Here is a 12748-nt window from a genome sequence, read left to right as displayed (position 1 = left end):
TGAAAACACAATAATCCATTGTGGCAGGTAATTTCTAATAAACTTTCATCAGGAATATTCAAGTATGGGCTGTGGACCACTGCTTGTCTGTGAACTATTGATTACTGGGTCAAAATAACATAAGGAGAGAAAAATGAGAATGAAATGTTTAATAAACTTTTTTTTTCTAAAGCAATTTGTCATTGCTGTGACTCTAAGCACATGACCAGTGCATTTATCTCGCTTAACAGAATAAAAACCAAAAGTATTGCTTAGTGGAGATTAGAGGGGAAAAAAGATCTTTCGGCACAGATAGTTGCTCACTATTTTAAAATATATTAAGAAAGGGATGAATCAAGAATAAAATGGACTTTCAATATCATAAATATCTTAACAGCACATCTTGTCTTAGAATTAAAGGGATGGTGATGAGCTCTATCCCCACAAATAAGAGACATTTAGATGTTTCTAAGTAATAATTCAGGAGGACAATTTTGAATCTCTGAAATGGCATGCATTGCTGGAACATTAAAGATTTCTCAGTGAGTCTCCAATAGTTACCATTGTTGGTGTCTACTGAGTGCTAGGCACTTGGCACATATTACTATTTTAATGGTCAAAGTAACTCTGTGAGATGTGATTACACTGTTTTCCAGATAAATGACTTGTGGCTCAGTGAGGCCAAATAACTTGTGTAAGGTTACACAGCAATCGACTGGCAGATCAGGACTTGCATTCCAGTCTGACAAACTTCAAAGCTGTTGCTGAAGCAGCCTTTAAGGCACTGTACCTCATGATTGAAGATGGCTGTTGCAAAAAACTGAATAGGGCATTTTGATAAAAGAAATGCTCTTTTGTGGCCAAAATATTTATGCTTCTTCCTCAGAGTTATGCCTTATTTTTCTGCTGTTGTATATTTTTACTTCCTACTTTGCCCAGAGAAGGAAAAATATAACGCACACTAAAGAACTGGATCCATCTAAGTCATTAATTTCTCAAAGAGAAATCATGAGAAACATTGAAAGAAAAGCCTGCAGGGGGTCAGGGAGATAAATAGAGAAGCACTGGTAGCCTGGAGAGTTGCAGCAGACCTTTATAGACCAGAAATTCAAAGCAAGCTTCCTCTCTGAGTGTCCAGACTCTTACTCACCAACATTATCCATTGTGACTGTCACAGATTCTCCACGCATGGGGAAGAGGGTCAAAGTGTCCTCATGCCTCTTTCCATAGATGAATGAGTGCCCAGTGAAGTGGATGGTCAAAATTTCATTCTGGGTCCCCACACTACAGAAGTGCCACTGGACAGTGTCATCAAAGCAGAATCCGAGAGTAGGTATGCTCTCGGGCACATAGCCATTGATAGCTGAAAGTGTAAAATCTGTTAAAATTCCAGGTCTATGCCAACAAAAGGGCATGTGTCTAATTATACCTAAGATAAATGTCTCCATGTTAATTTGGTTGTGTCAAAGCAGTGATTATCCAAGATAAGCTTTATCTAGTCTAACATGTGACTAGAAGATCAAACTCAGAATTTTCAAATAAGAGATTATTCTCCTAAATTAGCCAAAGGAGAAATCTCAGGAAAAAGATAAAGCCTTTCATTTACATTGATTTAGTCATTCATCAAATGTATAGTAAATATTTTGTGCTCCATTCTCTGCCTTTACAGATATTCTAATAATTCCACTTGGAGGAAAAGCATAATATAAGAAATTCATCTTTTTGATATATTAGTCATTGGGTAAGAAGTAATGTCCCTAAAAATAAAGCCCATTTAGCATATTTTATAGTTTTTATTGCTGTCTTATAATCTACATAGTATTCACAGTTTCCATTTGAGTATCCAGTTCATACATTTTCATTATTGTTAAAAGGGACACTGCTGTAGGCAACATTTTTATTTACTTATGTACTAATCATAGTAAAAAATCAAAGGTATGATTTCTACAAGGGCGGGGCTCATGTCTACCTCGATTACCACTCTTAGCCTTAGTACCAGTATAATGACTGGCATTAACAAATATTTAAATACCTACTTAAATCACTTAAGTGACTTTAATAATTTACATGATGTATTATTAGTTTATACCTCATTCTAGATGTTTTTCTAAATGGTCTATAACTGCATTGTTCAATATGATAGCCACTGGCTACAAGTGGCTATTGAGCACTTGAAATATGGGTAGACTGGACTGAGATATGCTGTGAGTACAAAATATACATTGAATTTCAAAGACTTAGTAATAAAGTAAGTGTCATTAATTTTTATATTGATTACATGTTGAAATGATAATATTTAGGATATACTGAGTTAAGTAAAACATATTACTAAAATTAATGTCACCTATTTCTCTTTACTTTTTAATGTTGCTATCAGAAAATTTTAAATTACGCTTGTAGCTCATACGTAGTTTCTATTGGACAGCACTGGTCTAGAACTATGATATATTCACTGCCAAAAGGAAGTTATGCAAAGAAAGCTGAGAGCAATTTTCTGTTTGAATTATTTGACCTGGCACCTGTCAGCTCTGATAATCCCTAGCTGTCAGTTATCTGAAGCTATATGAACAGAACATGGAGAAATCGTCCTCACATGTGTGATTACCTACTAGAGAAGGTGATTACCATGACTCTAGACTCTGAGGATCAGTAGGGGGACCCTGGCTGTTGTGGAGAAGTTTGCTTCCAGCTGGCTCAGTGACATTTCTCTCAGACTGCCATGGCAGTGCTTTTGGCTACTGAACTTTAGAACTGCAGCAAATGCCGGAACCCTCATTCAGGGAATTCCTTTTGTTCTGAACGTCTTACTGATCACTTGAAACGTCTTCATGCATGCCTTTCCGAGACTCTTGGGTCCCTATACTCATTTTGCTCTACTTTGATGTGTCAATCCATCTTTGGATTACTTGCCTTGTTTCTGTCCTGGCCATATATTCACCCTGAACTCAGTCTAGGATACTATTGACGTGGACTGTAACACCTTGCATTTGTCCTACCCCCTCACCCTGTTCCTCACCACCCAGAGTATGTCTGTGTACACACACACACACACACACACACACACACACGCGCGCTTGGAATAGAAGATCAAACGCATTTCTAAGGATAGTGAGCCTTTGACCTCTTGCTTACAAATGTTGCTATGATGTCACCCACGGATTTCATCACCAAGTCTTTGGACTGGAAGTGAGGATTGGAGGTGCTCCTTAGCGAGTAGATTTTAATCCATGTCTCTGACTCTAGGCACAGTTATATTTCAACCACAGGAATGAAAAACTGATGAACAAAAATAGTACTCGGACTTACTGCTCATGATGTTTGATTCATAAAACTTGGGGTCATCACGTTTCACCTCATCAGGATTTTCACAAAACTTGTTGATGTTGTCCTCAAGGTACCAGCTTTTGTTCTCATCAAACACAGCAAACACAGCCTGCTGTTCGATGTCTGCTGCCCTCTGGAGGACAAAACAGTATAGTACTGGTAAAAGAACAGATGCATAGACCAATGGAACAGAATAGAGAACTCAGAAATAAGGCTGCCCACCTACAACTATCTGATCCTCGACAAACGTGACAAAAACAAGCAACGGGGAAAGGATTCTCTATTCCATAAACGGTTCTGGGAAAACAGGCTAGCCGTAAGCAGAAAATTGAAACTGGACCCCTTCCTTACATCCTATACAAAAATTAACTCAAGATGGATTAAAGACTTAAATGTAGGCCTGGCGCAGTGGATCACGCCTGTAATACCAGCACTTTGGGAGGCCAAGGCAGGTGGATCACCTGAGGTCAGGAGTTCAAGACCAGTCTGGCCAAAATGGCAAAACCCATCTCTACTAAAAAAAAAAAGAAAAAAAAATTAGCCAGGCATCGTGGCGTATGCCTGTAATCCCAGCTACTCGGGAGGCCAAGGCAGGAGAACCACCTGAACCTGGGAGGCAGAGGTTGCAGTGAGCTCTGATCATACCACTGCACTCCAGCCTGGGCAACGCAGCAAGACTCCGTCTCAAAAATAACAGAAACAAACAAACAAAAAACAACAACAAAACACTTAAACGTAAAACCCCAAACTACAAAAACCCTGGAAGACAACCTAGGCTTTATTATTTAGGACATAGGCACGGGCAAATCTTTCATGACGAACATGCCAAAAGCAATAGCAACAAAAGCAAAAATTGACAAATGGGATTTAATTGAAATAAAGAGCTCCTGCACAGCAAAAGAAACTATCAAGAGAATAAACAGACAACATTCAGAATGGGAGAAAATTTTTGCAAACTATGCATCTGGCAAAGGTCTAATATCGTGCTTTTATAAGGAACTTAAATTTACAAGAAAAAAACAAACAGCCCCATTAAAAAGTAGGCAAAGGACAGGAACAGACACTGTTCAAAAGAAGACATACATGTGGCCAAAGAGCATATTAAAAAAACGCTCAACATCACTGATTAGAGAAATGCAAATCAAAACCACAATGAGATACCATCTCGCACCAATAAGAATGGCTATTATTAAAAAGTCAAAAACTAACAGATGCTGGCAAGGTTGTGGAGAAAAAGGAACACTTATACACTCTTGGTGGGAGTGTAAATTAGTTCAACCATTGTGGAAGACACCATGGTGAGTCCTCAAAGACCTAAAGTCAGAAATACCTTTGAACCCAGCAATTCCATTACTTGGTATGTACCCAAAGGAATATAAATCATTCTATTATAAAAACACATGCATGCGTATGTTCATTTTCACACTCTTCACAATAGCAAAGACATGAAATCAACCCAAATGCCCATCAATGACAGACTGGATGAAGAAAATATGGTACATATACACCATAGAATACTATGTGACCATCAGAAAGAACAAGATTATGTCCTTTGCAGGGACATGGATGGAGCTGGAGGCCATTATTCTAAGCAAGTTAACACAAGAACAGAAAACCACATACTGCGTGTTTTCACTTACAAGTGAGGGCTAAATGATGAGAACACATGGAACATAGAAGGGAGAGAACACATGGACACATAGAAGGGAACAATACACACTGGGACCTATCAGAGGATGGAGGGTGGAAAGAGGGAGAGGATCAGAAAAAATAACTAATGGATACTAGGCTTAATACCTGGGTGATGAAATAGTAAATACTACAGACCTCCATGACACATGTTTACCTATGTAACAAACCTGCACATCCTGCACATGTACCCCTGAACTTAAAAGTAAAAAAAAAAAAAAAAAAAAAAGTGCTGTATTCAGTCATTAACGTTCCAGCAAATTATCTACACAACTGAGTTCTCAGAAACCAAAGCAACACAGTTCTTGGAACTACTGAAGCTGTATAATTCAGGCATTTATGAGAGTCCATTGTGTACACAGCACTTGTTAGAGCTAAAGGTAATATGCAAAAGCAAACAGAACAGATAAGAAAATTCAGAGATTAAAATATCCAAAAAGAGCCAGGCACAGAGGCTCACACCTGTAATCCCAGCACTTTGGGAGGCTGAGGCAGGTGGAACACCTTAGGTCAGGAGTTCAAGACCAGCCTAGCCAACATGGTGAAACCCTGTCTCTACTAAAAAATACAAAAATTACATGGGGGTGGTGGCAGGCGCCTGTAATCCCAGCTACTCAAGAGGCTGAGGCAAGAGAATCACTTGAACCCAGGAGGCAGAGTTTGAAGTGATCTAAAATGGTGCCACTGCTCTCCAGCCTGGGTGACAGAGCGAGACTCTGTCTCAAAAGAAAAAATAAAAAATACCAAAAGAAAAATCTCATTTAACTATGGCAACTGAAAGTCTGTCTATCTCTGTAATTGCACACCTTTCAACATGAATGATTGACTGAATATGCTCTGAATAAGTGCAAAGGATGAAAGAGAAGGTTGCAATAGAAAAGCCTTATGCTTCTACTACCTGTTTCCTTTCCTAGCTCAATAAATCAGGATCTTCCATATGTCCAGAAATTCATTTCTGATTTTTCTAGGCATATGTTTATTTTGTATGCCTTGAGATAAGACCTCTTTGGTTATAGTTTAGCATAATTGGGAATTTTAGTTTAATAATATGAGACTACAATTCTTCAATGAAAACCAACTCAGAAATTCAGTATCTTTGCTCACATTCTTCTGTGTACTTTAGTCTCAACAGAGATGGGCCATTATCTGGGTTCAATTTCACTAGGAACTATGTCTCTAAATTTGGTTGCTTTCAGAGAATCTCTCCTCTCTCTCCCTATTGCAGGTCTCTAAAGATAACAAAGACTGGTAAAGAGCTTTATACTTTTACCAGATGGTATCTCACTGAACCCCCAAACAGACCTGTAACATTTTTAGGAGGGTTATTACCCATTTGATAAAAGGAAGAAATTAGGAAAGGCTAATCAATTCGCTCAACACATCCAATACCAACAGACCTGGAATTTGAAACTAAGACAAAATATGTTATCACACTCTAGACTTGCCTTCCGCAGTGATGGTACTGATAAAAATAGACAAGACAAAAAAAAAAAAAAAGAATAAATGTTATCACACTGGTGCTAAAAAGGACTACTTGACAATTACCGTTCTCTTGAAGGAAAAGCGCCATTATTTAGCCAGGAGACCTAACATGTTCTAGCCAGAAGAAATTCCCAGAATTTCTGAAAGGTTACTTCAAGGACAAAATACCTGTATTCCTCGCCTGTCCAGGGATCTGCTCTTACAGATTAGAAGTAGTCCTATTAGCCCAGAGGCGATGTCTCTCATGATGTCCACGTCACTGTAGTATGGTCTTGTTAAGCACTGGGCATCGTTTTCTGTGGGTTCATCAAACTCTAAGATGTTCCACTTATAAGTATAGGTTTCCCCTGGTTGAACTGCTCTGATCATGGTGTTGTTCCTGCCTGAAAGAAAATATATTCAAAATTGTTTTCATTTGCAAAGTTATTTCATGATAATAAATAAATAAATAAACTTTCATTGGAACCAATTAATATTGCAAAAGGAATTCTTTTTTTTATTTTTTTTTAAATTATACTTTAAGTTCTAGGGTACATGTGCACAACATGCAGGTTTGTTACATATGTATACATGTGCCATGTTGGTGTGCTACACCCATTAACTTGTCATTTACATTAGGTATATCTCCTAATGCTATCCCTCCCCTCTCCCCCCACCCACCGACAGGCCCCGGTGTGTGATGTTCCCCATCCTGTGTCTAAATGTTCTCATTGTTCAATTGAATTCTTTAAATATTCTACTTGGAACCTGGATAACATGTAGCCATTAGATACTGCTCCACTACAGGCCACTATGACACTAATAAAAGACACCATATTTTGTTACCACTAAGAGACAAAACTCCTGAAGTGAGAAGGGTTTGGCTGTGATTTTTAGGATACTCCTACATGTATACTATCTGACTGCAGTAGTGACACCACCGGGCAAGAATAGCAGAAAAATGTGGCGGCCTCTCAGAAGTTACTAGTTGGATTCAGTAGAAGTGAAAGATTCAAACCTGAGGTGAAAGAAGAGTTGACTTCATCTTCATAAGGCGAGAAGGTCACTCCATGAGGGTAAATGCTATAGGGGCGGCTGGCCATATTTTTGAACACGATCTACAAAGTTAAATCAAATTTATTCTAGGATTTAAGGTTGATCATGACAAATAATATAAGATACTAGCTTTGCATGTTCACCTTTTGGATGGTGTGTGTGTATACATGTGTACACACAGTGGGAAAATTAGATCTGTTTATCTGAGCAGTAACCTCCTCTCATCACTTGGCAGGAGCATTGGAGAGAGTGTTTCACTCACACATTAAGGTGGAAAATGGAAAGAGAAGTCTGACTTTAGAGGATAGGTTAGGAGAAGTGACGTTTTCCTCACAGTATCACTCTCTCCAAGCAAGTCCTCCTTCCCCTGCCCTTCTCTTTTCAGCTTGGGCCACATCTCATTTTGAATCTGCTTCTCGTCTCTAGACCGTGATCGCCTTCCCCTGCCTGGTAGATTTTTTAGGACACTGTCTTTGAAGTCATCTTCTCAGCTAGGTGCAGTGGCTCAAACCTGTAACCCCAGCACTTTGGGAGGCCGAAGCAGGTGGATCACTTGAGCTCAGGAGTTCAAGACCAGCCTGGGCAACATGGTGAAACCTCATCTCTACAAAAAAATACAAAAATTAGCCAGGCATTGGGCCGCGTGCCTGTAGTCCCAGCTACTTGAGAGGCTGAGGTGGGAGAATCGCCTGAGCCCAGGAAGTGGAGGTTGCAGTGAGCCATGATCACACCACTGCACTCCAGCCTGGGTGACAGAGTAAGACCTTTGGTGGGGGGAAAAAGCCACCTTCTTGAGAGGCGCTGACAAATAGCCAGATCCTGAACTTTTAATAAGGTATGTCTACACTTGCTGAGAGCACATAAAAGGGATCAGAAATGGAAGAAGGGAAAGAGGCATGGAGGAAAAAATCTGCTTTTGTCCTTTGGCTATTTTAAATGAACAGAATAGACCTTGTCAGGTGCATAAAACACATAGGAGTCCTAGTTAGGCTCTTTAATCTGCAAAAGAGAACCTTAATCCTATCTTCTATTTGGTTGATTGTCAAAGCCTTTGGATCATCCTTTGTCTGTAGATTATCTACACTCTAGGATTTTGTCAAAGATTGCAACCTTTAATTCTCTGCTGTCCAATTCTTATCTATCTTGGTGAAGTGACATGACATTTAAGGATAATTGTCTGAGGAAAACTCCGTGCTCTTGATACATGGAGTTTACCTTCATCAGAGTCCAACCATTAGGGAGCTGCATACCTAGACTACATTAAAAAATGAGTAAAAATTGTTTCTATTCAATTGTGTTTACTGTTACATCTTAGCTATAATGAGAAACATTTTAATGCAACTTTTAATCTATTATTTTATGCAACTTTTAATCTATTATGCTGGTTATAACAATTTTATCAAGGATGCCATCTACTGTATCACTCAGCACTCTCTTTTGTAGAATTCATTAAAGAAGTTCCTCTTAGATCTCAGTATCAGGATAAATGGTGCTTTCTTTTTGTAGATGATGTAAACTTCACCCTGACGTATTTCGTTTTTTACACTGACTGCCATAAAGCTTAGGACAAAATTTGAAGACAGCCTTACAGGGTCGCATGGTATCTACTTATCTGTGGCTTTATTTTCTTTGTCCCCATATTGTATCCCAATTACATAGACTCTTTGTTTTATACCTTTATAATTTGAGAAACCGTCTCAGATCCTTTGTATTACTGAGTAAGCTGTAAATAAATGCAAATACTAAATAAAAACTAAAAGTTGCATTTGAATTTAAAATTATATGGGTACCTTTTTCTTTTAAAATTAAAAAATAACCAGGTACTCCATAATATTTTACTATTTAATTTCTCCCATGATTCTGTATTTGTGTTACTTACTTTGAGTGTGTCTCTGACCTGGGCTCTGATAATAGGACCCAAAATCCCATCTTCTTTCATATTGGGATTCACTGTATGTTTGGTGAAGGACTCATCTTCGTACTGTGTGTACATGACTTTCTTATAATGTTTTCCAATTTGGTTTGAGAAATTATCCAAATGCTGAGACCTGTATTTTCTTAAAGTGAAATAAAAGAAAAATTAAACCACTTTCTCAAATAGAGATCTCGGTAGGATGGGGAAACTCTTGTGCTTAAACATTCTGCCCTTAGATTAGCTAATATGCTAGTTCTCTAAAAATTTCTTAGTGTAGTTTGCAAAGTCCTGATGTTTTCTGTCTAGTTGGAAAACTGGAAACTTCTGATTTGTCTCCTGCATCACTGATAAAAGTCATAAGTAACTGGTTAGAAGCAGCTACTTAGATCTTCCTGTCATTCTTATTGCTACAGCAGACCTTTGATATCTCTGGGAAAAGGCCTATACTGGCTGAAAAGATACCAGGAATTTTTCTAAAGTCTCTCCTATCACTTATTCTATGATAGCCTTTTTGGTTTTAAAGGTATTTCTTAATCCCTAAAAGCAACTTCCCACCCCAGGAAACATTTACTAGCATTGTTAATTATAGTTCTGTGCTATTGGGCTATCTCTTCCACCATCTAGCCAATTCTTGGAGCTGACTGAAAAGCAACCTCCTTCACCCATCTTTTGTAGCTATTGGGATAAATACTTTGGGAGCAGAAACATGAACCACTTTTCCCCTGCCCTCTTTATTACCTTAGTTTGCAAAAGCAACTACATGCAGCCAAAAAGCATATTTTAAAAAGCTCAACATCAGTGATCATGAGAGAAATGCAAATCAAAACCACAATGAGGCCGAGTGCGGTGGCTCACGCCTGTAATCTCAGCACTTTGGGAGGCCGAGGCAGGCAAATCAGAAGGTCAGGAGATCGAGACCATCCTGGCTAACACGGTGAAACCCTGTCTCTACTAAAAATACAAAAAATTATATTTTTTGTATTTTGTATTTGTGTTGGCGGGCCCCTGTAGTCCCAGCTACTCGGGAGGCTGAGGCAGGAGAATGGCATGAGCCCGGGAGGCGGAGCTTTCAGTGAGCAGAGATTGCGCCACTGCACTCCAGCCTGGGCGACAGAGCGAGACTCCTTCTCAAAAAAAGAAAGAAAAACGCAATGAGATGCCCTCTCATGCCAGTCAGAATGGCGATGATTGAAAAGTCAAGAAAGAACAGATGCTGGCAAGGTTATGGAAAAAAAGGAACACTTATACACTCTTGGTGGAATGTAAATTAATTCAACCATTGTGGAAGACAGTATGGCAATTCCTCAAAGACCTAAAGTTAGAAATATCATTTAATCCAGCAATCTTTTAAGATAGAGTATCATTTTATGAATTTATTTTGCCCAGTGGAAAGCACTGACTGTTGCCAAACACTCCTGGATTCCTATCTCAGTTCTGTCAACAATTCTATAATCTTGGCCAAATTTTTTTTTGTTCTTTTTCCTAGTTTAATTCTTTTTAATAGAAAATACATTCACATAATTTTTATTAAGTGAAAACTCTCACTTTTCTCTGATGACTCTCAAAATGACCTCCCTAGCCCTCCCTGAATTTTTAATAGAAAATACATTCATGTAATTTTATTACAGTGAAAACTCTCACTTTTCTCTGATAACCCTCAATGGACCTCCCTACCCTCCCTGAATTTTCTAGGTAGCCACATATTAATTTCATGTGTATAATTCCAGAATACCTTTATGTATATATATGCAAATATGTCTTACAAATAACAAAATATAAGTATTCTTATCCCTTTCACTCCTTTAACGTAAGGCAGCTATATATACACGCTATACTACATCCCGGCTTTTTAATTTAATAACATATCTTGGAGAACTTTTTGTATTGGTACATATAGAGTGTTTGCATCCTCTTTTTTTGATGCTTAGTATTCCATTGTATGAATGTATCATAATTTATTAAGCTAGTTTTCTACTGATGGACATTTTGAGTTGTTTCCAGTCTTACTACTACTAACATTGCAACAGTGAACATGTTGTACATACATCATTTCACCTGTGAACAAGTATATCTGTATAGTTAGATTTCCAGAGTGAGATAGCTGAGTCAAAGGGTGTATGCATTTAGAATTTTGATACATATTGCCAGGTTATTCTTCAGAATCCCTTTACCAATTTAATCTTCCACGAACAATATATGATAGTTCTTATTTCTCACAGCCTTGTCAACAGATGGTGTCATCTGGACTTGTGAATCTGATAGATAAAAGTAGTATTCCCATGAAGTTTAATTTGCATTTCTCTTATTATGAGTGAATTTGAGTGACTTTTCAAGGGTTTAAGAGCTATTTGAATTTCCAAATCTCTTAATCTCTCTGACCCATTTCCTCATCTATAAAAAGAAATAAGAGCAGTTATCTAGTTTGTAGAGTTGAAGTGAAGCTCTCAGAAAGGGATAATACAGTGCTTGGCAATGGCAAACATTCAACAAAAGGTAGCTGCTGTTGTCATTTTTATTATTATTAGGCTGAATTTCTTTGGTGATTTGGGGGTAATTCAAGATTAATTTTTACAAAAAGACTTGAATAGAAACCAATATATGTGTCCCCTTGAGAGCTGTGAACTTACAACATTTCACCCCAAACATCTAGGACCCTATGGAATGTGTCTTGAACCTTTGCCCAGTGGTAAGAACCCCAACAACTCACTTGTCCATATTCGCTGGTATTACAGGTGCATAGTCCCAAATGACTTCCTCTGCAGCAATGAAGTATTCCCACCTCTTCATGTGCCGCCTCTGCTCACGAGTTATTTTCTTAGGATTCCTGGTTTTCTTTGGGCAGTTTTTAATGTCAATGTAAGCCTGCATCCCAGCTGAGTTAGGACAGAAAGACAATGAAATAACTCAAGAGAAGAAATTATGGTTGATGGAAATGCATATCCTTTAAATCAACTTGTGGAAGGTTTATATTAATATAATAAGAGTGAAAGTAATGCTCAGGCAATTTTTGAACATTTTAGTTTGGAACTCTTTCAGTGGCATCCAGAAAAGGCAAGAATTTTAAAAGGGGGAAAAGGAGGAGGGGTTAGGGAATAAATTAGGAAAGATTCCCTTTATTTCTTCTTGAGCAGGCAAATTTCTTATAGTTTTTAACTTCTTAAGACCTTATGAATTAAGTCTTGTTAAATTCTCATTTTTCTGTCATCTGTCCCTTAATCTATAAAATGAAGATAGCACCAGTACCTAATAAAATTGTTGTTAAAAATTAAATATTAATAACAATACATAATGCACTTATCCTCAACAAAGAAACAAAAGTTACAT

General features: G+C 38.0%; 1 protein-coding gene across 1 annotated transcript in view; it reads right to left on the bottom strand.

Annotated features, from left to right (window-relative positions):
- F5 (coagulation factor V) overlaps window positions 1–12748 on the bottom strand; it is a 72399-nt gene that overhangs the window by 28888 nt on the left and 30763 nt on the right. The window contains exons 7-12 of the mRNA XM_024239435.2: window positions 12132–12297; window positions 9389–9566; window positions 7472–7571; window positions 6643–6857; window positions 3286–3436; window positions 1130–1342 (exon numbers count right to left, since the gene is read on the bottom strand). Coding sequence (XP_024095203.2) covers window positions 1130–1342; window positions 3286–3436; window positions 6643–6857; window positions 7472–7571; window positions 9389–9566; window positions 12132–12297 — 1023 coding nt within the window. The remainder of the gene's footprint in view (window positions 1–1129; window positions 1343–3285; window positions 3437–6642; window positions 6858–7471; window positions 7572–9388; window positions 9567–12131; window positions 12298–12748) is intronic.

The sequence above is a fragment of the Pongo abelii genome, chromosome 1, assembly GCF_028885655.2.
Source record: "Pongo abelii isolate AG06213 chromosome 1, NHGRI_mPonAbe1-v2.0_pri, whole genome shotgun sequence".
Classification (NCBI taxonomy): Eukaryota; Metazoa; Chordata; class Mammalia; order Primates; family Hominidae; genus Pongo; species Pongo abelii.
The sequence above is the reverse complement of the archived record's forward strand: the minus strand, read 5'-3'. Positions and strand labels throughout refer to the sequence as shown.